Raw genomic sequence first — 26,353 nt, forward strand, 5'->3', positions numbered from 1 at the left:
ATTGTTGATGGCTCTTTTCTAAGGATTCTTGGCAAGGGGACGGTAGCAGTTGAGACTCAGCAAGGCAAGAAGTTTATTTCAAATGTCTACTTTGTACTTGATGCCAATCAAAATTGATTGAGTGTTGGACAATTGACTCAAAATAATTATGCTATTTTGTTCAAAGATAAATTTTGCACAATCTTTGATCCTAAAGGAGAAGAAATACTTACTGTGGAAATAAGGAACAAGTGTTATCCTATAGATTGGCAACAATCTGATCATGCTTTCTTTAGCTGTGTTAATGATTCTGAGCTGTGGCATAACAGATTTGGACACGTGAACTTTAGTTCTCTTCAAACCATGGTAACTAAAGAATTGGTCACTGGATTACCCAAGATAGCTAAACCGGATACAGTGTGCAAGATCTGTTAATATGGGAAGCAATGTAGGGTACCTTTTCCAAAGCAGAGAAGCTGGAAAGCTACAGCTATGTTGGAGCTTATTCACACAGATTTAGGGGGTCCTATGAAGACTCATTCTCTTGGAGGCAGTAAGTATTATCTGTTTTTTATTAATGATCTGACTAGGTATTGTTAGGTTTATTTTTTGAAGGCCAAGTTTGAAGTCTTGAGCAACTTTGTGAAATTCAGAAATACAGTAGAGAATTAGGCAACTGAAACTATCAAGATACTAAGGAGTGATACTAGTGCAGAATTTGAGAAGTATCTGACACACTTTGGTATTGCTCACCAATTAACTGTCCCACATAGCCCACAGCAAAATGGGATTTCTGAAAAGAAGAATAGAACACTGTTGGAAATGGCTAGATGCCTTTTATTTCAGAAGAAGCTACCTAAAAATTTTTGGGCAAAAGCAATTAACACTACTAACTATATTTTGAATATATCTTAGACAAGAGTCTTAATGTAGACAACTCCCTATGAGAGTTGGTTTGGAAGAAAACCATTTGTAGAACACTTAAAGATCTTTGGATCTGTCTGTTATGCAAAAATTCCTGATGAGAAGAGATCAAAACTTGATGAAAAGAGTGTTATTGCTATTCTGATCAGTTATAGTGACCTTATCAAAGGTTACAAACTATATAATGTTGAAACCAAAGGAATTTTCCTCAGCAGGGATACACGGTTTAATGAACGAGCAATTTGGGATTGGGAGAAATCTATGGTAGAAAACACTGGGAATTATAATCTGCTGCAGGATGGAGTGCCAGAAGAATTTGATGAAGAAACTAATATAGAAGATGAAAGCCTAGCAGTGAGAGGAACTAGATCTTTGCAAGAAATATATGCTAGATGTAGTGTGGCTATTATTGAGCTGGCAAGCTTCACTGAAGCTGTGAAAGATGACAGATGGGTCCAAGCTATGAATCAAGAGATGGAAATGATTAAAAAGAATGGGACTTGGATGTTAGTTAATAAACCAACAGATCAACATATTATTGGAGTGAAATGGATTTATAAAACTAAACTCAATGCAGATGGTTCGATTAATAAACTGAAAGCTAGACTTGTGGTGAAAGGCTATTAACAGATCTATGGTGTTGACTACTTGGAAACTTTTGCCCCAGTAACCAAACTTGATATAATCAGATTGTTAACAGCACTAGTTGCCAAAGAAGGGTGGAAGATTTAGCATCTTGATGTGAAGTCAACATTCCTTAATGGATATCTCATTGAAGATATTTATGTTCATCAGCCTGAAGGTTTTATTGAACCTGGTAATGAAGAGTAGGTCTGTAAACTAATCAAAGCTCTGTATGGCTTAAAATAGGTTCCTAGAGCCTAGTATGCTCGGATATACAATTTTCTTACTTTAAAAGGGTATTGCAAGAGTGCAAGTGAGCCTACTTTTATGTTTATAATCCTATTGAATCAGTGAAGGTAATAATTTCTTTATATGTTGATGATCTGTTGCTTACTGGGACAGATGAGTCAACTTTAATGAACTGTAAAGAGAAGCTGAAAAAAGAATTTAAGATGTCTGATCTGGGAAAGATGAACTACTTTCTGGGGTTGCAATTTATACAAGATTCAGACTATATTTGCCTTCACCAGAGCAAGTATACTTTAGAATTATTGAAGAAATTCCATATGGAAAATTGTAAGGCAGTGGAATCTCCCTTGGCTACAAACTGTAAGTTGAGCAAAGATGATGGGGCTCCAGATGCTGCAGGCACATCTTACAGAAGCTTGATTGTTAGTTTATTATATTTAACTACCTCAAGACCAGATATCATGTTCTCAATAAGTTTGTTGTCTTGCCTTATGCAGAAGCCATCTCAGATTCACTATACAACTGCCAAATGAGTACTTAGATATGTCAAGAATACAGTAGATTATGGATTGAAGTTTGACAAGGCAAACGACAATGAACTTGTTGATTATTGTGATAGTGATTGGGCAGGGAGCATTGATGACTCAAAGAGTACTGGAGGCTATTGTTTTTTGTTTGGAAGTGGGGTTTTTTCATGGATCTCCAAGAAGCAAAAGGTAGTTGCTCAATCCTCTACTGAGGCTAAGTATATATCTGCAGCAGCAACAGCTAATCAAGCTATTTGGCTTAGAAAAATTCTGTGTGATTTGGGATTCAAGCAGGAAAAGGGGACTACCTTGTTCATAGACAATCAATCTACAATTTCAATTGCCAGAAATCCAGTAAATCATGGGAGAACCAAGCACATCAAGGTGCAGTTTCACACAATTTGTGAAGCTGTAAAGGATGAGGAGATTCAGCTTAAACACTGTGGATCTGATGCTTAGCTTGTTGACATATTTACTAAGAATTTAAACAAAGAAAGATTCTTGTGGTTGAGGAAGGAAATTGGAGTTTGCAAAACAAAATCCAAGGGGGGTGTGTTGAAATATTGGCTTTTGTTTCTGGTAGGAAGGTACTGCACTAGTTTTGTAGCTGAGGTTCATAGAAGAAGAAAAGCACGTGATTTACAAATGTCTCATTTAAATGCCTTGCCGTTTAGTATATTACTAATGTCGTTTTTCATATCTCTAAATGATTCTTCAAATTAGCAAAACTATGTCATATCAATTTTTCCTCTGATTTCGTGAGCTGTCAGAAAGAAATATTTTGCACTCTCCAACGCAAAATATTTTTGGTAATTTTGGTATAGCCAGTTGTTTTTATTTTTTGTCATTTTCTCTTTCTCTCCTTTGTGTATAAAAACAAAAGGCACATGATTTAATAGAATGTGTGGGCGTCTTTTGTCCTTTAGTGCCTGATAGTTTTTCTCTCACATCTCTCTCGATTTCTTTCTTCTTCTTCCTCTATAATTGTTCATCTATTTTTTCCCAGAAAATTGCTATTTTCTTGACAACTAATAATGTTATTTTTTCCCATTTTATAGATATTAAAAAAATTGTCGATTTTTTGATCGATTTCGGGGCAAGGTTTCCTCGCAGAGAATCGAGCTGATCAATCGTGTTTACTGACTAAAGAAACTGAGGAGATAACCAGCACCAACCACCTGGTTGAGAACCGTTGGCACCGATCGGTTCCTCGATTTCCGCCGACCGATACTCAGTCCACTGTCAATGTCACTAGGAAGAACAAAGAAACACGAAAATGATTTCTTCAAAAAGACAGTTGTACAAACATTTCCTGATTTGCAGATACCCAGTTGGGAAATTTTGGTGGCGGCACAAGATCTTTTCTCACAACAAAGTATTAAATTCATGCCTAAAATTAGTCTAGATGTTTATCTAACTGATTTTTATAGGATATTCCTACCAACTTCTGATTAGTTTCAACTTTGTTAATTACTCATTTCAGATTTTTCAAGCCCTCTATAAAGCATACTGAAAGCTGTGGTTGGTTTCTGTCATTTCTTTAGGTTGCGTGTCCCATTGTCTAATTGGTTATCCCCATTGAAGGAGTTTGTACATCTAGCATCACTGTCTCTCTGCTACATAAGTATTTGAAACCCTCTTCAGAAGTGTTAATTTTTGCAACCTGTGTCGAATTGGTTTTCCTCTCAAGTGTAATGATTAATATGAACATTGATAAATAACTGCAATTCGCTTATGGTTTGCCGGTATCCCAAGGAGCCATTGTTATTGATTACTCCAACATCCAATTGCTTCTCTCTAGAACATATGGACAATGGTGTGCTAGACAATACAGATGATATTTCCAATGAGCAGGTTTGGTCTAGAAGTTTATTTGCTGGAGCAGACAGAAAGCAATCAATCCCAAACGTGCCAAGGAAGAATCAAACTTGTAAGAAGATTCCTGTCAAAGAAACTACTTCCATCAAAATTTTCAAGGTAATTCTTTTGAAAGATCTTTTCTTTTCCCATGTGAAATAATGCTGATAATATAGCAATGTTGCAGGATTGTTTTTCTTTCATTCAGAGTTACATAAAAAAATCACCAAATTTGCCTACTACATCATAGTATTTAGAATTGTCTTATTATTATTTAGAGACTTTTCGACATTCTTTTACCTTTGAGCACTTTGTATTTTGGCCAATTGTAGCAAAGTTAGGTTTGAATACTCACCATATTCTGTATTTTGAAATGTGGCCTGTGAATGGGAAGAAGATGATCAATGATTTTGTAAAAGAGCAAAAGATTAGTCAGGGAAGTTATGGAAAAGTGGTATGCAAGTATCATACTCGTTTTTGGCCTGGTTAGATGCTTTTCTGCATAAGCAGTGACAATCAATCTGTTGACTCAGTGCAGGTATTGTATCCAAACAAAAATGATGGAACCGCATATGCTATTAAGATAGCTGTCGTTTTCATATACTCCATAAGATACCTTATCCAGTATTAATCTGTTCAATATCTTTTCAAGCTGAATTTCTTCTCTAGTATTAGAAAGTTATGTGATATACAAGTAAGTTTTAGAAATCTTATTGAACATCATGCTATGTAAATCTACTTATCTGTTAGTAGTAGTTACATTGTTCTTATGTAGCCATGGAATCAAGATTTGCGGCATGGGACTAAATGAAATATCACTCCTCATTGATATCTGATACAAGAAATGTATAGCACTATCTAAATTAAACTATAATCTTTGATTAACATTAAGAATGCATCAAATGACTTCTGGTCTTAATGATATAGCCAGGTTCCACAACCATGGCTCTAAAACATGGTGTGGGGATCAGTTGCTTTAGATGACAAAAAGAGTTTTGTATTTTATTTTACCAGTCTTTCAAGGCTTGATGTGGTTTCTTTTCCCAATAGCTTGAACATATTGATGTCAAAATAGATTGCCTTTGTGATTATGTAATAATCTTATCAGTTCCAAACACTGTTGAATATTTGCTAGTTATCCTACTAAGGACGTGGTGTTTGAATTTTGAAGGCTGTCATGCATAATATCTTTATCTTTAGTATTACTATATATAAATTGCTTGATCAAACTGGAGATTTTATTAATCCAAACGAGATACAACGCAACTTAAACGAGTAACAACATAACTTTCCACCAACAGAAACGAACAGCAGCAGCATAGCCATTCACAGCGGACGAAACTCATGGCTTAAAACCAATCTCCACAATCAGGGCAACAGGATTGGTCAGAAGAAGAGAACAACCCCTCCATACAACATTCTTTCTGCTCCTTCAATCTCTGTGTAAGGAGCTTCTGATACTTTGCCTTTGCCTTTTCAATTCTCTTATTTTTCTCAGCAATTCTTTCTGTCTTCCTCTGCAACGTTAATGGAGTGATCAAAAGATTTCTCTACTTTCACCAATAATTCAATAACAAAAGATTTTTACCTAAACAATCATTATAAATTATAGATACTGAAGCAATTTAAATAAGAATTTTAATTTAGGAATTTTAAATTTGAATATTAAAAAGAGAAGTGAAAGACGAGGTTTATAGGATGAGAGATAGCAGGTAACATTCATTAATCATCTCTATATAGATATTTATTTATTTTTAAAGGCAATTTTTTTTATCATTATTAAGGTGGTTCAATTTCTTTTTTCACAAATTGCTGTTAAGATTAAAACAAAACTAATTCATATGAGAATTAAAATTATTATTACCTGGGCAGAGTTCTTCTCAAAGTCTAACTCCAAACCTATTGGGATTGCATAAGTACTGTTGTATAATCTTCAACCTGCTAAAACAAATTAAGATATTAGTCTCACAACGAGGACTTAACTAATTATGTTATATCATCTCAAAATGGTTACACTAATAAATTCCTTTATTAACAATATGAATGGATGTGCATATTTTTATATGCACTTGTATGGAGCATGAAAATAATTAATTTCATTATATTTTGCTTTGAAAACTTGAAATCATATTCATATTCATAGATTTTGATTATTCGATTCTAAAGTTTCCAAATAAGTTTAGAGCTATGTTTGAGCAAAAAGTATTAAATGTTTCAATTTAAAAAAGTTATAGATGTAAACTTACCTTAGTAAGCACGCATTCTACATGAACGGCAAATAAACCGTTGCATTCTTCACAATAATATACATGATCATTTGGACATCTTTCTTTCTCACAAATATCGCAGTAAAACTCTCCTGAATCATCTTCAAGAAATGAATCCTTCATACTTAAATGATGAACATGGCGTTTGGAGTGAACAATACGAGGTATGGGTACACAATCCAAGTGAAAATTGATGGCACATTCTAGACAACGAATAAAGGCTCCTGTACAAGGTTTCTCACATACACGACAAAAGGGACGCTCACTATATGTTCCAAAGTGTAGCTGAAAATTTGTCCCAAAATAATAAAGATTGTGCGCGTGGGATACACAGTTTAGAGGCCGCCTTAATGAATTGGCACATGAAGGATGGAGTTTAAGGCCACATTGTTCACAACTATATATATAAAAGTGCATGCTCATGCTCAAATGGCAAGCATAGCAGTCATATGATTTCTCTGGTCTGAAAAAAGTCAACATGTGTTCCAAATGAAATGGGACTTGAATCTTTTGTGGTAATTCAAGACAAGATTTATGAGCTTGATAGGTGCAGTTGCTGTTGGGGCACAAATAGACTGGACCAAAGATTCGCGCGCCGCAAACGAGACAATTTGCTGTCCATGAAGGGTCAATAAAATTGACAAGGACAAGCTTATGTGGGTGTGTGAAATGGTGTAACTCGACCACTTTCTCCATCTCTTTAAGTTGCGAAACACCAGTTTTATGAGCTGTTAGAGCAGCACATTTCACATCGAGCTTGAAATCACACTCATTACAACTATAAAAGAAGCCAAAACATACCTCTCTACACTCATCACATATAATGTTAGGGAAATGAGAATTATAGAGGCCAAGACGATGGCTGGAATGAAAAGGGAATTGTATCTCAAGTGGTAATGTAGCGCATTTTTCATGTAGGTAGTACCTTGTTTTTGGAAATTGAAATGTGACTGTATCATCTGAGCATGTTTCACACATGTAATAAGGACCACTAATTACCATACGACAAGCTTCGCAGTATTGATTTTTCTTTAACTTTTCAGTAACTTCATAGAATCTCATGGAGTGTTCATGAAAGATAAATTTATTCTGCATTTACAGAGAAATGTGAATAATCAAATAATGAATAAGCTCCTTTCTTAAAGATTATATATATATATATTTCTCTACATAACAGGTACAATGTATATAAATTGTAACATATCTATCTAATTTTAAATAAAAATTAATATTGAATTTAATTTAAGTTGAAATTCTTTTTGTGGAGTCTAAACTCTTCCTAATTTTAATGAAGTTAGCAAAATATATTCAATGAAAGTTGCAAATTAACAAACCAGAAGTTGCCGAGGAGTGTGGATGGCATCAATCACTTCATTATGCTCCATTTCGTCCACTAACAAAGTGTTACTATAAATGGATTGAGGAACCGAGGATGAGACGTCCTTCTCAGATGAAATTTTATCCTATTGAAACATGCATTTATCACTATCACATCAAGACGTATCAAATAGACAAAAACATATGTATGTTGTTAAACATGAGAAAGGGGAAGGGTGTGGCAAGTAACTAGGCAAAGTAATGCAAACAATTATTACCTCATTGAGGACACAATCAGCATGAGCAGTAAATGTGCATTCTTCACAACAATAAACATGATCCATTGGATTCCTTTCATTCTCACAAACATCACAATAATATTCTCCAGAATCATCTTCATTAATCTTGTCCATATGAGTGAGTGGATGCCTGTGATATCTATGTTTAATTGAAGATGGTATTGGAACACAAAAAAGATGGACGCTGAAATCGCATTGCACACAACGGTAGAAATTATCATCGCAAAACCCTTTACAGACATGACAACGAAAACGACTTCTCCATTCGTATCTCATGATATTGAAATAAGTGAGAGGGTGGTCGTGACACTTTGCTCTAAGGGTGGGTAAGAGTTTAGCACAGTGAAAATGAAGGAAAAAGCTGCATATTAGGCAGCAATAGTTAGCAGTCCCATAATCTTCTGTACCATAAAAATATTTTCCACAAGCATTGCAACGGCTGCCGAATATGGAGTGCAAGCGAAGAGGGTGCGAAGGATGAAAAGGATGATAAAGTGTTCTCTGTACCTTATCCCTACACAACTCATGAAGGAAGAACTTACATTTTACACAGCCATAGCACACTTCTGATAGACGCTTTCCACACCAACTACAATTGTAGTCATCTGCTCCTATCTTCCTATATTTGAAGATGGCCAGCTTGTGAAGGTGGCAGTAATGTTGAATTTCCTTTTTCTTGCCGTCTTTAAGTCTCTGCCACTTCTCTTCAAGTAATAGATCATTAGTTGAAGAAGCGCATGCTAAATCCAGATTGAAATTGCATTCATCGCACGAGTATCTGGAGAAAGCAGAAATATACCAACATTTATCACAAATGAAACTTTTCTCGTCTGCCGAGAATTTTAGTTGAAGATGGTGCTGCGAGTGGAGAGGGTGAATAATCTCAAGAGGCAGATGTTGCAATTCTTTCACGCATGATTCATGGAACAGATACTCAAACCCGTCAAGTCCATAAGTATTGGCTGTATTCGAGATTTCCTTTAAACATGCATTACAGTATTTTTTCAAAGCATTATTCTTCAGATTGCGGAAGTACAAGTGATGGCCATGAAAATCAAGTTTGATATCCATATCAAAGAAGATAGAAAATGGATAAACAAAGCGATGGATAGAAAGATAGAACAAAGATTATTGTATAACAATTTAGCCTATATGTAAAGGCAATCAAGATTAGTAAGAGGATTGAGATCCAAGGATGGAATCTCAACTCCCTTACTTCTCATATTAAAGGAACAATCCCTTTCTTGATTAGTGATGGAAACACAATATTATAAAGAATATTATAAATAATCCCTTTCTTGATCAAATCAAGAATTTGAATTAAATCCCATGACTTTCCATTGAAAAGGCAAGCAGACCATGGATTTCATGTTACATTCTTTTGAGTACAATAATATAATCTAAAGTTAAGAAGCATTCTAAAATAATGCTTATTCCAAATTAAAAACTTAGATGAATCTTATTAATATTTATTACAATAACATTTTTAATGATAGTCATTTGATGCAATAGAATTCTTATCACAAATTAGAAAATCGTATTAATATTTAATAATAAAAATTAAAAATTTTAACATATCAATTTAAAAATATAATAAATACAAATATCAATTTTCATCCTTCCAAAGATTTTTCAAGAAGCATACTTTTATATATATAATATCATAAATTAAAAGTAAAGTTGCAATCCAAATAAAGGAAAAGAATAATGATTTCTTAGTAACTGGGGCTCCACTTAGGATTTGTTTTCCTCTTTAATTAAAAGGATTGAGATCCAAGGATGGAATCTCAACTCCCCTTACTTCTCATACTATTATGTAAAAGAACAACCCCTTTTTTGAGTGATAGAAACAGACAAGGTATATATTTGCTTTTCATTAAATTAATAAATTAGTGCTTGAGTTTGCTTTTTCTCTAATTAAAGAATGTTCTTTTTGAATGAAAGTAAAGAAACAATTCCAATTTTAATGCTAGAGAATGACTTCTTTTTGCCCAAAGAAGTCACTTTTAAGTTTCCTTAAGCTGCCTCGTCAATGAATATTTTATTATTTCTTATTTAAAAAATATGTAAATTAATTAAAGAAGGAAAAGAAGAGAGGATAAAGGAAAAGTATGTCATCAAGAAACAACATTGGTTTTCCCTAATAAAGCATAAAGTTATTTAATAATAATACTTCTTTTACGATTTTACACATCTTTTAGAAACGTTTAATTTAAATTTGTTAATATCGAATATAAATTAGTCTTTAAATTATAATAAAGTGGTGAATTTAGTTCTTCTACAATAATTTATGAAAATTAAATCTTTATACTTTTTAAAATTGATAATGTCAGTCCAATATGTTAAATTTTTTTATTATCCATGCTGATATGATAGTTTTTTGCTAATATAACATTTAATCTAATGGCATAATAATGATGATGGAACATTTCACAAATGATGCAATAGTAATACTGAAATGACATGACCAAACACTGATATAGATTTTATAAGTACGAACATGAAATTATTCAAAGTGAACTACGAGTTTTAAACAAGATTGGACAAGAAATAGATAAAAAATACAACGAAGTTTTAAACAAGATTTAGAAAAAGAGTGTTGTGAGATAAAAAAAATTAAATTTTTATAATTATAATTTAAAGCTGTGAAAATAATGTTGTGAAATAAAAAAAAATGTCATGTCAACATTAACACATAATTATATATATTCAATATCACATGAACAAGAAAATGTCATATGAGCATAAATAACAAAAAATTGTAACATATTGGATTAACATTGTCGATTTTGAAAAATACATGATTCAATTTTTACAAATTATTGTATAAAGATTAAATCTACCACTTTGTTAGAATACAGAGACTAATTGTATACTTTAATCTATAAATAAACATATGAATATATGAAGCAACGTTTTATGTTTAATGATGAGTACAATTTTCTTCGACCCTTTTCCATTTCTTGAAAGACAAAGAGAACAATATTTCCTTAAAAACGTATGTCTTAATTAAATTATTTTAACGTACGAAAGATTAGTAAAATCATTAAAACAGTATTTACTGTCATATTCTCACAATAATTAAACAATTTCTTTTTCTAAATAATGTTTTTATTACAACTCAATTATTAATTAATTTAAAGATAAAGCTTATATTGTGATTTACGCTTATAAACCACTCAACAGAAACAAGCCTTTTTGTGTATTAAAAGAGAAAATACAAATATTATTTTGTGTTACATTCTTTTGGATACAAATACAAAGTGATTTGCTATTTTCTTAAACAAATATTACAATCGAAAGTTATGTGAATTCTCCTTAATTATTCCATAGATCAAAGCAAGCATCCCACAACTAGCAGCAGCACAAGGCATAGAGACTGCACATATAGTTGAAGGCCAAATATAATTAATTTGGTTTTGAATTAGTTACAAAATCAATTATCAATCAATTATGGTTAACAGGACTAATGGTAACTACACAAGGTAATCTTCAATAAATATGTATCTGAATCTTTTAATTTTAGTAGTGACCATTTACTAATTTTTATTATCATGTTTTTTTACATGGAAAAAATAGAAAATGTTGCATTTTAATTTAAATGAAATAGGTATAATGTTTGAAAAAAAGGTACTTAAACTACTCAAAAAATTTTAAATAAACATTTATTCATCTATTACGTTCAATCAAGTTCTTATATTTTTATTTTTGATCAAATAAGTCCTTATTACTAACGATTGACTAATTAACATTAATTAAAATGTCATTTGTCAATTTTATACTCACTTAGTGTTGACATGGAAAATGAAAATATCATATAGTCATGTCATGATGTCATTTTATCATAACACGTTATAATCGATTATGATATGTCAATACCATATGATTTAAAATGAGAAATGATATTTTAACTAACAATAGTAGTCAACCATTAATCATAAGGTGCACTTAAGCATTTGGCTCATTGATTGGTGCATAATCTCTACTTAAAAAGTAAAGTTCGAATCTCCTTCTCTCAATTAAAAAAAAAACCATTAATCATAAAGTTTTATTTAACTTAAAATAAAAATATAAAAACTTGATTGAACCTAATAAAGAATGAAAATTTATTTAAAATTTTCTAAATATTTCAACTACTTTTTAAAGTGTTACGTTAACAAATAATAAGTCGAATCCTAAAATGAGCCTTTAATAAAAATTTATTGGTAATTTTGAAGAAAAGTTAAGAGAGAATTGTTTAATATTACAGTGTGTATATACATAATAGTTTGAAAAAAACATGTTTAGGAAATATGGTTGTTGATTTTGAAAGAAAAGCTAGAAGAAGTTATACACATTACACAAAATTGGTTTGAAGACCTGGGGTTGAGTTGATGTGGACACATAAATTCGGCAGTAATTATAAAAGACTAGACTTACCATCGTGTAAGAAATCTTCTTGTCCTGGATTCTTCATGAGGGGAATTCCTTCCTTGCACTTTCAATTGTTCTGTTTAGATATGTCAGAAACGGAAATGTTTCAACTAAGTCTACAACTAGCCACTAGCCTGGGAAAAGCATAAAACAAAGGGGACTGGTGCAAACAAGAACAAAGCAGAAAGACCATGGAAGGAAAGATAGGGCAGCCACTATTAAAGCTGTAACAGTATTAGCCCACTACACCCTTTACCCTTAACATATTCGTGTTCGGTTTATCTTGAATCACCTAAATTTTTTTTAAAAAAATTCTTGAATCAGTTAAATTGATATGAATATATAATGCTTGGATTCTCAAAATTTCGGTAAAAATTGGTTAAAAATTAACATTATGTACTCGTATCCAACCCTCTATCCTGAGTCCATGTAACATAGCACTATATCCAAAAAAATGTAAGAAAACAATGAGGTATAGAATTAAATTAACCACCAAAACGATGAGCCAAGAGCAAAATAACAGATAAAACAGAAAGAAAAAAGTTTGAGATTGTGGAGAAACCTGTTGGTCTAGGTGCATGACAGTTTTTATCCATTTTCAAGAAGCAATTGCGGCTCTGGCCATGAGTTGATGTATATTGCTCCTTCACTGCTGAGTTTGCATTAACATTCTTATACCAGCAAGGAGCTACTCGCTACTCTGGCTAGCCTAATTTCCTAGAGTGTAAATGCGTTAGGGAATTGGATTCGAAATAACTTTTCTGTCAGATTAGAAGATTCCATGTTCCTGCAGCCAGATGCCAAATTTGTACATTGCTTATAAAATTGATATTAAGGGAGAATCACTTTAAATATTTATTGCTTTTGGGTAAATCAATGGTGAAAAGGGAAGATGGAGGGAATAAGGGCAAATGATATGACACAAAGTGCTAAGGAAAATGGAAAAGGAACGAGCAACCAGAACAAGTTAGTGGAGAAGAAAGAGCACAGACAACCCTAGAGAGCTCTAGATAGCTTACTACTGACGATGACCAACGACAATGTAGTTTGAGGAGCTGATGACAATTAGTTGGAAAAGTAAAACTGAATTCTAGTCCATGAATAGTAAAGAATGATGCATTAATCTCTGAGGTGACAACTTGAAGGGATGACAAATTTGTTTACCCATTTAAGCTTTACTTAATCCATAAAGTGAGCTCATGTTTTCCTCCTCATAAGAGCTGAAATATCCAAGGCAAGCAACTGAAATTATAGTAAGATTTAAAAGATGGGCCTCTTTTCCCCATACTTCCTTTGGTTGACAGATAATGCAGTACATTGTGGTGATACAAATCAGAACAATTTGTTTCGTGTCTCTAACCTGTTTACTCATGCAGATTGTTTGATCATATTTGATCATACCTACCCTTTTCCCCTTTAAATCTGAAATTAGTCTTTGCATATCCCAAAATGATAAAAAAGTCTAGCACAATACAGATGTTTTTAACTTATAACACAAAGAAACTCAGTTTCTTGACAAATAATTCATATTCAACACTTCAACCTCAGTCCAATTTCACCTCTAGTGAACTGAAATCTGAGGTGTCGGCCATTGGCCTCAAGAACAGTACTGATCTGTTAGCTCTATATGGTATTGGTCATCATTCTCTAGCTCAGTTTAATTATCAAGAAACCAAAGAAAACAGAAACAAGATAACAAACAAGCAGAAACTTCTTCAAATCTCACCAAAACCATATAGAGCCTGGATGATTCATATTACATTAGAGTGACATTAAGGAGGCTGATAGAACAAGGTGTAAACCCACCTTTGGGATCGAATTCACTATATTAAAAGAGCATAATCTCAACTGATATCCATCTCTAGCATTGTAATTCCAAACTGTTAAAAGATCTTTAACACAAATCCAGAAGCATACAGATCAAATAGATATCACTTTCCAAATAAAATACAGGCCCAATTTATTCAGACCTCTGTTCTAGCAGCGAAATTCATAAAGAATCAGGCAAAGATTCATTAACGATTTGTGTACTGTAAGTAAACATATTTTTTATAAGAGATACAAACTGATTGCAGCTCATATTATAAAAGATAACTAACCATAATATTACTTTCAATAACAAAATCATGAGAGCCTTATAGGCTGCTAGCAAATAGAGGCTAAATGAGTGTAATTGGGTAGGAAGAACCTTACAGCCAACTATTGACAAAAGCTTTTATGTATTCTTACCTTTTTTTCATCCAAAGAATAGTATCATTTTACACTTCTCCCTTGGAAGTAAACTTTTCACTGAGAAATAAACATATACTAATCGATCTAGATAAATTTAGTGAATAAACAAGAATTTACAAACTTAAATTGCATTAATTTTACCTATGCCCTTCTCTGTTGTAGTTCTTGATGCAGAAGTTGTTCCTGATGTTGATTATGTTTGACAAAGAGTTGAGCATAAACCAGTTCATTCCAAGTATCCGGAACACCAGGGAGACACCAGTGGCTACAATCCTGGATTCTTGTTGGTGAACTTCTCTCCTCCTCTGTTAAGTTCTGCTTCCTGTATATTGATGGATGTGCATCCTTCCGGAAACCAGTCATTCTCGAAACATTAAGATACAATACTGGTTTATTCATACCCTTTATCACTGACTCAAAAATTCGCATTTTTGATGGATATTTCTTCAAGTACTTCTCATTTGTAATAGGTTCTGTTTCACCATCACATTGACCACCAGAATTCCATCTTCCACCCCTGTGAACAAGCAAAATGAATTAAAAGGTACTCTGTTTCCCTATCTTAGGGGTTTAACTTGACATATTTTGCATTCAATTTACCTGAAGTGTGATGCAGAAAAGCCCCTAAAGAAAACAAGGGTCTTCATAGGATCTATATTGGTATCTATCCATCTTGCCCATGTAGTCAAAGCTTTTCGAAATGCCTCTTTAACATTTAATCGGTCATAGATAGTGGTACCCTCTTGATAGTAACCCTTCCTGCAAATTTTTAAACTGTTAGGAGCTTCTCCACTTAAGATTATTTTATCAACAACATGGACAAATAGGTGGCATCAACATTACCCTTTGGAAGTTTTTTCATGAGTCCACCAATGTCCTGTGTTGAAGATGAGAACATCTGCCTTTTTGTACTTATAAGATAATTTATCCATCATATCAAGTCGGAGTGTTTCCCTCTTTGATCCATTTTTCTCAAGTGATTTCCATTCTTGAACTAGAAATGGCGATCGGAAGTACTCGATAGAGCAATTATAATCCTGTTCATCCATCCATCCAAAATTAGTAACAAATTAAATGCAAGAAAAAGAGTTCTCTATCTCTTTAAGCAGGAAAGAAAAGCATCTGACTGCAAGTAGCATACATCAAAAGAGAAGGATAAAGGACAAACATACATTGAATAAAATGGAGTAAGAACCCTCTGTTTGCAATTCATGCCTATCAGAGTCTTCAAAAACATTGCTTTTCTCCTCAGCTGAATTTTGAAGGACACAAACCAGAGATTCCCACATATTTCTACCAAGTGAGTCACCAACAAAAACTACACGCTTCCCTCTCAATAATTCCAGCATATGCTTGCCATTCAACCTGCAACACAAGTCCACCCAAAACCAATCTGACTACAGTAAAAGCCAAAAATAAATAAAATAGACATGTACAAAAAACGATCACATCCACCAAATATTGTTTATAATTACATATGAATATGAAGACACCCTGCACAGCTTTTGCACTCCTTAACATGGTCAAGAAACCAAGTCTCAATATGTAACTACTACCAAAATAGATAGAAATTAGCACGATTTCATTTACATATAAACGTATACACAAATGTAAATCTAAATACCAGCACTTGGTAAATTACCTTGGCATGTTGCATCCGCTGGGTTGCCATCTGTATTTCTCATACCCCCTATCAGGCCTACCATTAAGAAAGCAATTGAAAGACTCATCAATATGAGGACAAGAACCTGGGGCATAAAGAGGGTAAGAATCATCTCTCACCCATTTACCATCAAATATTCTACAATGACTCATTATATCCACAAAATTCCCCTTTCTCAACTTCTCAAGAAATTCATCACTGCTTCCATCCAGTGTCACATTGCTAGACACCCTCCCCTTCTCTAAAATCCCTTCCTTTAATTCTTTTCCGCTTTCTATAATATCCAAAGTCTGAGAAGAACTGCCAGGACTGTTGGTTGCATTAGCATTGAAACTTTGTGACGTGTGATTGGGTTCTTGGGAGAAAGTAACAGTATGAGTGTTAAAAGCATTACCCTCGAAAGGAATCTTTGACCCTCCACTGTTGACTTCACTGGAAAAAGACTCATCGTTTCCACCAAAATCCTCGCTTTCGGGAGAAATCTGAAACGGGCCTCCACTGTTATTTTCACTTGATAAAGACCAATCTTTTTTTCCACGAAATCTTTCATTTTCCTGCGAAATCTGAATAGGGTTGTCTCGGAGTTGAGAAGCAGGAAGGGGGTAGTAATTGGATTGGGAAGAGTTGGGAAGAAAGTGAGAGAAAAGAGAGGAAAAGTGGGATCTGTAAGAGGAAGTTTGGAGGAAAGTTTTGAGCCAAGGAGAGGAGTAAGAAGAAGGGTTGAGGAGTAACAAAGTGGTGAAACCAACAACAAATACAGAAGTGAAAGTAAAAGCAAAAGTCACTGTTTTCCTTGTGGCGAAAAGTGAAAATGTTGTTCTCTTTGTTTCTGTTTTAGTTGATGAAGGGTACTTTGCATCAGCCATTGCAAGGACCAGAAGAGGAAAGAGACAGGGTGAAAGGCCTTCAGCTTTGCATCAAGATCAGTGTCTTTTATTTTGCATAATCCAGTGCTACAGTAAGTAAAAACCTGGTAAGAACTTGATCTAATACTTGTAATTGCAACATGGAAATCTGGAAAAAAATTACCTGACGTGGGACCAGGTGTAGGACTCTTGTTCTGATAGAGTAATAGTTCAACTGTATATGCTCTCCTTCCGCCACCTCTATTATTGCCTTCCGTGTCTAAAAATGCAGTTAGACTTATTACTTAATGTCCGGATGATCCCAGGAGCTTAAACCTGCCAGATGGTATATTCTACAGTTGAATGTACAAAGTGCCAGATGGTATATCCCCGGAAGGTAAGCCTGCCACACTATTAACTGTATAAAGTGCAAGAGCGAATGATCCTACAATTGTAAAACCTAGAGTTAGACCATGAAAAAGTAGAGGCAAGCTGAGTCAAAGCCAAGCCTCAACCAGAAAAGGGGGACAGCCATGCCAGGTTCCCTTAGTTATAGTTGAACTGCTAATAATAATTTGGTTAACAAATTAGGCAAGATTCCATGGATTTCATTGAAAAAACTTCAAACAACATACTTCTGAAATACTTTCTACTATTATATTCAACATGGGTGACATAGGTAAACCACTTCGGGATCCCAAGTGAAATACTTGGTATAATTAATCTTTGACCTTTGTGATTTGTATGCAGCAACACAAGACATTCTTTCCTTGAAAAATCTGAGTTGGATCCAACATCCAAGTCTATAGAAAACAGTTATAATTCCCTTTCCTGCCTTGGTTTCTACATATTAAAAGAGGTTTTGAAAAATGTTTGTACTCTGTAATATTGCAACAGATGAGCTTTACTGTACAAGGAAGGATCTAATCTAATAAACCCAAAACTGATCTCCTATCAGTGTTTAGTTGGTTAGCTATAAATTATTGTAATTGTTTAGTTACATGTAAATTGTTCTGCCCTTTCATTAATATATATATTTCTTTAATCTCCTTGCACACAAATAAATTAATTGCATCTAGATTCGTGTTTGGCAGGCTCTAGGATTTAGTTTCTTAGTGCAGATGAAGCTGAAAAGATCATCTAGTTAATAAAACCACTAGGAAGAACAAAGAAACACGAAAAAGATTTCTTCAATGAGACGGTTGTACAATCATTTCCTGATTTGCAGATAACTAAGTTGGGAAAATTTGGTGGTGGCCCATGATTTTTACTAACAAGAAAGTATTAAATTCATGGCTAAAATTAGTCCAGATGTTTAGCTACCAGTCAAACACTCAATCACAATGTTGAAAGTATGGTTTATACTGTTTTCTTTTTTTTTTTTTTTGATTGGCAACCCATCCATGGAGGGTGGGGTAACTACGGTTTGTCCTGTTTCATCCTTTAAACTTTATTAATTTTTATTGAGCTTCTTAGACCTGTTTTTAGTTCCCCAATGAGGGATCTTGACCATATATCTAACTGATTTTTTTACTATATTCCTACCAACTTCTGATTTGTTTCAACTTTGTTAATTTACTCATTTTAGATTTTTCAAGTCCTCTATGAAGCATATTGAGAGCGGCGGTAGGTTTTTGTCATTTCTTTAGGTTGTTTATCCCAATGTCTAATTGGTTATCCCCATTGAAAGAGTTTGTTCATCTAGCATCATTGTCTCTCCGATACATAAGTACTTGAAACCCTCTTCAGAAAAGTTAACTTCTACAACCTGTGTCGAATTGGTTTTTCTCTCAAGTATATGATTAATATGAACATTGATAAATAACTGCAATTTGCTTGTGATTCACCGGAATCCCAAGGAGCCATTGTTATTGATCACTCCAACATCCGGTTGCTTCTCTCTAGATATGGACAATGGTGTGCAACGCAATGCAGAAGATATTTCCAATGAGCAGGTCTGGTCTAGAAGTTTATTTGCTGGTAGAGACAGAAAGCAACCAATCACAAACATGCCAAGGAAGAATCAAACTTGTAAGAAGATCCCTGTAACAGAAACTACTTCCATCAAAATTTCCAAGGTAATTCTTCTGAAACATCTTTTCTTTTAACATGTAAAATAGTTCTGATAATATAGCAGTGATGCAGGATTGTTTTTCTTTCATTCAGAGTTACATAAAAAAAATCACCAAATTTGCCTACTACATCATTGTATTTAGAATTGTCTTATTATTATTTAGAGATTTTTGGACATTCTTTTACCTTTAAGCACTTTGTATTTTAGCCAATTGTAGCAAAGTTAGGTTTGAATACTCACCATATTCTGTCTTTTGAAATGTAGCATGTGAATGGGAAGAAGATGATCAATGACTTTGTAAAAGAGCAAAAGATTAGTCATGGAAGTTATGGAAAAGTGGTATGAATGTATCATAATGGTTTTTGGCTTGGTTAGATGCTTTTTTGCATAAGCAGTGATAATCAATCTGCTGACTCGGTGCAGGTATTGTATCGAAACAAAAATGATGGAACCCCATATGCTATTAAGGTAGCTATCATTCTTATCTACTCCATAAGATACCTTATCCAGTATTAATCTGTTCATTATTGCTTAAAATTGTAAGTTACTTTTCAAGCTGAATTTCGTCTCTAGTATTAAAAAATTATCTGATATACATACAAGTAAGTTTTAGAAATCTTATTGAACATCATGCTATGTAAATCTACTTGTCTGTTAGCAGTAGTTACATTGTTCTTATGTAGCCATGGACAGTTAATATCAAGATTTGCAGCATGGGACTAATGAAATATCACTTCTCATTGATATCTGATAGAAGAAATGCATAGCACTATCTAAATTTAACTATAATCTTCGATTAACATTAAGAATGCATCAAATGACTTCTGGTCTTAATGATATAGCCAGGTTCCACAACGATGGCTCTAAAATATGGTGTGGGGATCAGTTGCTATAGATGACAGAAAAGAGTTTGTGTTTTATTTTACCAGCCTTTCAAGGCTTGATGTGGTTTCTTTTCCCCATTTCTTGAACATGTTGATGTCAAAAATAGATTGCCTATGTGATTATGTAATTATCTTATCAGTTCCAGACAATGCTGATATACTTTGTTGTTTATTGCAGAAAATCTGCAAGTCTAGATTGTGCAAGGTGCGTGTGACACTGTCTGAAACAGCTATGACCAATGTTTTTAGAGAGGTAAGGTGCATTTTTACATGCAACAAACAAGTTTGCGCCTAATTATCTTTGCTTTACAGGCTTAATCTTTGTTCTGAACTCCCTATTGCACTTTTCTATCTTAAAGTTGTGATAACCTTTGAAATTCCAATATTTGCTCCATTTTGAACTTGCCAGTGATGAAACTAAATCCTTTTACAGGTTTCAATAATGAAGATGTTGGATCATCCAAACATAGTGAACCTTGTTGAAGTAATAGATGACCCCAAATCTGATTATCTCTATATGGGTATCAACATCCCTTTGCACTTCTAGGTTTTACAGAAGAAGTTCTATCCAGAACAAAAAATATGCATGGTGGAGTTTTTTTTTTTTTTTTGGATTCTGGTTTTGTTCTTTATTCTTGATATATATGAATCTTTGTAATTTTGCAGTGCTTGAGTATGTCGAAGGTAATGGCATAAGAAACCTTTCTGAAATACAAGGACACCTTGATGAGACAACTGCAAGAGGGTACTTCAAAGATATAATCGCAGGCCTCACTTATTTGCATAGTCATGTAAGTTTTTTCTAGGCGAACCAACTACCAAGCAACATAGTTTTAAGACATCTTCCATCTGAAAATGGAAAAAGTACTAAAGTTTAGTGCCAGTGGTGACTTATGAAACTGGCTAAACAGTTAGATGTTCAAGGCAATTTGTGATGCTATGCTTTGTGCTTGGGAAAAGATGATACCTGAAGTGGTGAATGTTACAAGTAACCCAAGAAATTAACAAATACAGCTTCCTATTTCGTGATGATCATAGAAAACTACTGGTTTTATGACTTAATCAAAATGAAACAATTTGGACTCAAGGATTGTTTCTGCAGATTGCATTAAACTATGGTCTATGAAAAACTGACTCAACACTGAGGTTCTTACTGTTAAAAGTTTTTCTTTTTCCCTTTTAAACAACTTGGAGACAGGTAAGCATGAATTTCTTGATGGATTGTAACTCATTCTAATGGACATAATAGTTCTCATAGAATCTGTTATATTTTCTTAGCTTGTTTATAATTAGCATGTATCAATAATTTGTTCCGGTCTCATATTATTATATCTAGTGAAACTATAAACTGGATATCATGCCATAGATAATGGTGTGTGTCACAGACTCTTCATTGTCTCATGTTCAAAGCTCTTTCAAAGTCATTAGAGCTTTGCAAGCATGGGCTGTGACAGTCTCACAAATGCAGTCTCACCAGATATGACAACCCGATTATCTGTCTTAAATTCTTGTCATTAGTACTTTCAGCTCAGTGACTATTATACGATCAAGTTCAGTCAAAAGTTAAGGTATAATACAAAGCTAATGTATTGATTATCTTTTCTTAAACTTTAATGTCTTTTATTGCTCCTACATATGTGACTTCAGCTAAAAACTTTTACCTTGCTTACTGTGACAGAATATCATTCATGGTGATATCAAGCCCGAAAATCTTCTGCTCACTAGAAGTGGGAGGGTGAAAATTGGTGATTTCAGTGTGAGCCAGGCTTTTGAGGTAAATTAGATGCTCATTTTTGAGAATAGAAGATATTAAGCATACCCTTAGACTACAACCAATATGGTCCTTCACTACTGAAAATGATTCAGAATTGAAAGCTATAATATAATCCTCAGATAATCTTATATGTACATGTTATGAACAGAAAAGGAATGTTGACAGGTCAACAACATTGTTCAACCAGCATATGTTTACGCAGTGAGAAGCTGTATCACAGATGGAAATGTTTCTGTTTTTATCTAGGAAAGAGATTCATTCTTCTAACAAGCTGTCATTTTGCAGGATGACAATGATGAGCTCTGGAGATGCCCTGGAACTCCTGCTTTTACTCCACCTGAGTGCTGCTTTGGTATGTTTAATGTACATTAATATGGTTCAAAATTGTTCACTGAAACTCCTTCAAAAGAGACTTTATGCAAGAAACTTCACCACGGACAACCAAAAGAATTTTTTAAGAGATAAATATGGGATAAATTTCAAGGATGAACTTTATTACACTTTTGAAATCTTTGTTACAATTGGTAACAGGTACAGTTTATCATGGAAAAGCAGCAGACATATGGGCTACAGGTGTTACCCTGCACTACATGGTGGTAGGCTGCTACCCCTTTCTTGCTGATAGTTTACCTGAGACTTACAACAATGTAAAAATCTTTTCCCACCACTTTCCTGCTTATATTACCTTGCTCCACTTCTGCAGCATTTCTAACTTCATCATTGTTGCAGATTGTAAACAGCCCTTTATTACTCCCAAAGGAACTAGATCCAATGCTCAAAGATCTGCTCCAAGACCTTTTCTGCAAAGGTCATTTATGTTTCTCCATGCTTTTTTTATTTCTTACAATGTCCAAAAACAGTAGGTCTCATTGGTAGAATTTTGTTTCTGATATGCAGACCCTAAGCTGCGAATAACCTTAGACATTGTTGCTGAGCATCCTTGGGTGGTCAAAGAGGGTGCTATGGTCCTTCCAAGGTGCCCCTGCTGCTGCAGGCTTGGTGTTTGATACCTTTTCCATGTTTAATTAATTAATAATACATTTTGTTCTTGAACTATAGTGAAATATATAAATTGAAATAGTGTTAAACTCAAATTCTAACACCATTAATTCTCGTCGGCTTGTCTTGTGACACCCGACGGCGGACTAATATGTTCTTGTAGGTTGTACCATTTTTCTTTTTCAATACCAGATACGTAATTAACTTTATTTTTATAAATTTATATAATATAAATATATGGAAAAGATATTTAAAATGTATATGATTATGTTGAACTAAATTAAATATTACATTAATTATTTTCGACGAGAGTAATTAGGATTGTCAATGGAGAAGGTAATTAGTAATTTTGAAATACTTTACTCCAAACTTATAGTATTTGAACTCTATAACTATGCAGTTATTTTTGAAATTTTTTTACCCAAATTCATACCCGAATTCCTTATCCTTGAATCCATTTAAATATTCGATTGTGCAAAAAAAATTTTATTAACCTCTTAATATGTACTTAATTATTCGAAATTATACCCATAATAATTATATTTCATAATTCACATTCATATAATTCATTAATAATTGAATCTATAAATGCAAAGAACATTAAAATTAAAATTAAAATAATAAATTATTATAAAAATATCTCAAACAATAATTTTAAATTATAAAAAAATAAATAAATATTCATGATTAGATTTGGATATGGAATAACTAAGAGGTGATACCTTTATCCTAACTAAATCCAAAACGAGTATAAATTTTAATATTTGAATTTATTTCAAAATTCAATGTAAAATACTCATCTTATATATATAATCAAATTAAATACTCGTGAATATCGATTAAAGAATACTCATTTTCATTACTAAGAACAATGAATAACAAATTTCTTGAAGAGTACAATGCCCAAAAGATTAAAAAAAAAAATGTTTTGCTCAATCACAAAATAGCTAACATATTTGATCTAAGCACTTGAACATGAGAATTACTTGTAAGTTTCATGTTCTTGAGTTGGTGACCTTGAGCTCCATGACAATGGTGATTTCCTAATTGTATGAGGGTAATAAGGTAATAATGTAATAAAAAAATTTATTTCTTTAATTATTATTCCCCTGAAAAACCCAGAAACCTCACCTTCCCAACGTTGTCTTCTCCTCCAAGCGGCGGCGCACTCATCAGTCACCCCGCCCACCTTCTTCGTCTTATTCTTCGCCGATCACAGCCGTCCATCACTGCTGCATCACGGTCGTCTTCCTCTCTCTCTGTCACGAGCTTGGGTCCGGTTCCCTCTCTGTCACGTGTCCTTGATTGGTTTCGAAGGTAAAAAGACCATACTCTAATCATTCAATGATTCAGATTCGATATCTTATTTTGCATTTCTGTTAGTGTTATTGGTATCTAGGGGGAAAATGGTTTATTGGGTTTGTTTGGTTTTTTTAATTTGACAGAGAAAGAAATGCCTCTGTATGATTGTGTGCTTCTATTTAAGCCCCATGTGCAAAAGGAGCTTTCGATGGACTTGATAAGACGAGTAGGAAAACATGTTTGTAGCAGAAATGGGGTTCTCACTGAGATGAAATCGTTTGGGACAGTTCAGTTGGGGTATGGCATCAGGAAGCTTGATGGAAGATACTATCAGGTCACAAAATCTTAACTCTCACATTTCTTTTTTGCTTTTTAAATAAAAAGAGTATAGACTTATGCTTTTAAAGAATGAAGCTTCAACCAAGCTAAAAATTGTGTATTTATTGTTTGATTTTTTGCCTTTTTCCTTTTGAAGTTTATCTTGCTTTGCTGGTCTGTAACCAGCCTGTGACCATAAGCAGATTGTGCATTGTTGAAACATAGTTGCAATTTAGAAACAAATGAAGGGTGCAACTCCAACAGATATAGTTGCAATGAAATATGGAACATGTTGAAAGACTGTTAGATAGACTGAAAGGCATGGGGTACTAAAATGCTTGATATGGTGGTGCTCTGTTCTACATATCATGATATATGGACTTGTTTTGTTGAAGTCCATCTTCATATGGGAAATACTAACCAATTTTGTTTCTTGTTTCAATGATTGTGAGTAGTGTTCGGTTGTAGAGGGAGAGAGTCTTCTCTAATGAAACTTAATAATAAAAAATTTACTGATTTATGTCAGTAATGAAGGAGAATTGATTGATTTACATGATTTTTGGTCTTGATATAAAATATTTTACCTAAAGCAACCCACATGAAAATACTCATTGATCATCATTATTTAAGCCGAAAACTTCTGTGGTTTTTGAGCTGATGATGTTTGTGATTTTGTGTTGAAAATTTCTTGCTGTTTTTGCAAGTTACTGAATGAGCTAGAACTGTCTAGATGGATTGGTCATTTTGGACTAGAAATTTATTAATGAAATGATCAATTGAACAAACTGCTGTTCCTGTTGTGTACGGTACAGGGTCAACTCATGCAGATGACAATGATGGCGACACCCAATTTTAACAAGGAGTTGCACTACTTGAACAAGGAAGACAGGCTGTTGCGTTGGCTTTTAGTTAAGCATCGTGACACAAAACATGGGCTGGAGTTCCTTAGTGAAGAGGATGGGAACTTGGAGCTCAGCAAACTCCCTCGAGGCAATATATTTAATGACGTCGACGAGGAAGAGGACGATGATGAGGATGAGGATGAGGATGATGATGATGATGATGATGATGATGAATATGATGAGAACCAAGAGAATAGTGGAGAACACTGATGGGTAAAAGAATTTGATTGTCTGAGGATAAGGCAGAACATTGATAGACAATAGAAGTTCATAGTTTATGTTCTTTGTCATTGTAGTTTGCTGTGACTTATGTTCTGCTTGGGTCTTAAGCAGCCAGAAGAGTTACATTTCACTAACTTAGCCTGTCCATGTATTTTCTGCATTTTCCCAGTAGCCTTCAAAGTATTTTGTATTTTTTATCAGCAGGCACATTTCTTGAAAAATAAAAATTCAGCCTATTACATCTGTGATGCTCAACAGGAAATTGACATGCTAATGAATGTTTGTGACAAGAATTTGTAAATTTAGGATGAGGAGCAAGAGGCATTTGGCTCAAGGCAATGTTTAGCTTTGGGCCTGTTTATTAAACCAGTTCTTGGTGAACTCAGATACAAAGTTATGTTTCCAGCCTATTCCCATCCAAAACTGCCTCAAGAAGTCCTTTCTCAGTTGAGGCAGCAAAGAACAGGGTAGGTTGGAATGTCTATGGAGGTGCAGTTTTTGTTGGCAGTTAAAAGGTAGCCTGCTTGTTGTTTGTCCAGGGTATAGAGAAATTAGACTGAGATAAATTTGGTACGAGAACAAAACCAAAATCAACTTAGCATACAATAAGATCTACATTTACGTGTGTTAAAATGAAATACTAAGCTGTCACAAGTCTTTCTTTGAGAACCATTATTTATCG

The 26,353-nt window shown here is 33.8% G+C and overlaps 4 protein-coding genes and 1 long non-coding RNA gene across 11 annotated transcripts; 3 read left to right on the forward strand and 2 right to left on the reverse strand.

Annotated features, from left to right (window-relative positions):
• The first annotated feature begins 3,217 nt into the window (after positions 1 to 3,217).
• On the forward strand, positions 3,218 to 5,713 carry LOC148760572 (uncharacterized). Of its 2 annotated transcripts, XR_016028864.1 has the most exons (3): positions 3,218 to 3,678; positions 3,787 to 4,280; positions 5,462 to 5,713. It is a non-coding gene; the product is annotated as an uncharacterized LOC148760572 (long non-coding RNA). The 2 variants fall into 2 exon arrangements; XR_016028863.1 differs by lacking the exons at positions 3,218 to 3,678; positions 3,787 to 4,280 and adding an exon at positions 4,298 to 4,698.
• A 346-nt stretch (positions 5,714 to 6,059) lies between these two features.
• On the reverse strand, positions 6,060 to 8,719 carry LOC18587377 (uncharacterized). Its single transcript, XM_088810542.1, has 5 exons — positions 8,586 to 8,719; positions 8,023 to 8,173; positions 7,762 to 7,890; positions 6,407 to 7,516; positions 6,060 to 6,098 (listed from the first exon to the last, which is right to left on the reverse strand). Coding segments are annotated over exons 1-5 (1,431 nt in total). The 5' UTR covers positions 8,588 to 8,719.
• Positions 8,703 to 17,217, reverse strand: LOC18587378 (protein trichome birefringence-like 4). 6 transcript variants are annotated; one of them, XR_016028862.1, is made up of 8 exons: positions 16,331 to 17,217; positions 15,861 to 16,053; positions 15,532 to 15,725; positions 15,289 to 15,447; positions 14,830 to 15,205; positions 13,019 to 13,243; positions 12,463 to 12,532; positions 8,705 to 8,821 (listed from the first exon to the last, which is right to left on the reverse strand). XR_016028862.1 is itself a non-coding variant. In XM_088810675.1 (6 exons), exons 1-5 carry the CDS (start codon positions 17,215 to 17,217, stop codon positions 14,830 to 14,832), a joined length of 1,809 nt encoding a protein of 602 aa, XP_088666801.1. In that variant the 3' UTR covers positions 8,703 to 8,821. The 6 variants fall into 6 exon arrangements, 2 of the variants coding, with proteins under 2 accessions (XP_088666801.1, XP_017984633.2); XR_016028860.1 differs by lacking the exon at positions 8,705 to 8,821 and adding an exon at positions 11,204 to 11,422 and having other exon boundaries at positions 13,019 to 13,173; XR_016028859.1 differs by lacking the exon at positions 8,705 to 8,821 and adding an exon at positions 11,204 to 11,422.
• Positions 17,080 to 23,136, forward strand: LOC18587376 (serine/threonine-protein kinase GRIK1-like). Its single transcript, XM_088810676.1, has 12 exons — positions 17,080 to 17,309; positions 19,102 to 19,274; positions 19,535 to 19,609; positions 19,694 to 19,738; positions 20,333 to 20,407; positions 20,588 to 20,675; positions 20,821 to 20,945; positions 21,833 to 21,928; positions 22,214 to 22,280; positions 22,460 to 22,575; positions 22,658 to 22,736; positions 22,826 to 23,136. The coding sequence occupies exons 2-12, from the start codon at positions 19,104 to 19,106 to the stop codon at positions 22,933 to 22,935; spliced, it is 1,047 nt and encodes a 348-aa protein (XP_088666802.1). The 5' UTR covers positions 17,080 to 17,309; positions 19,102 to 19,103; the 3' UTR covers positions 22,936 to 23,136.
• Positions 23,137 to 24,040: 904 nt separating this feature from the next.
• Positions 24,041 to 25,914, forward strand: LOC18587379 (Translation elongation factor EF1B/ribosomal protein S6 family protein). The gene is made up of 3 exons (XM_007011122.3): positions 24,041 to 24,244; positions 24,373 to 24,563; positions 25,360 to 25,914. The coding sequence occupies exons 2-3, from the start codon at positions 24,381 to 24,383 to the stop codon at positions 25,657 to 25,659; spliced, it is 483 nt and encodes a 160-aa protein (XP_007011184.3). The 5' UTR covers positions 24,041 to 24,244; positions 24,373 to 24,380; the 3' UTR covers positions 25,660 to 25,914.
• Positions 25,915 to 26,353: the final 439 nt, after the last annotated feature.

Source organism: Theobroma cacao, chromosome 10 (assembly GCF_053813885.1).
Source record: "Theobroma cacao isolate CCN51 chromosome 10, ASM5381388v1, whole genome shotgun sequence".
In the NCBI taxonomy this organism is placed as follows: domain Eukaryota; kingdom Viridiplantae; phylum Streptophyta; class Magnoliopsida; order Malvales; family Malvaceae; genus Theobroma; species Theobroma cacao.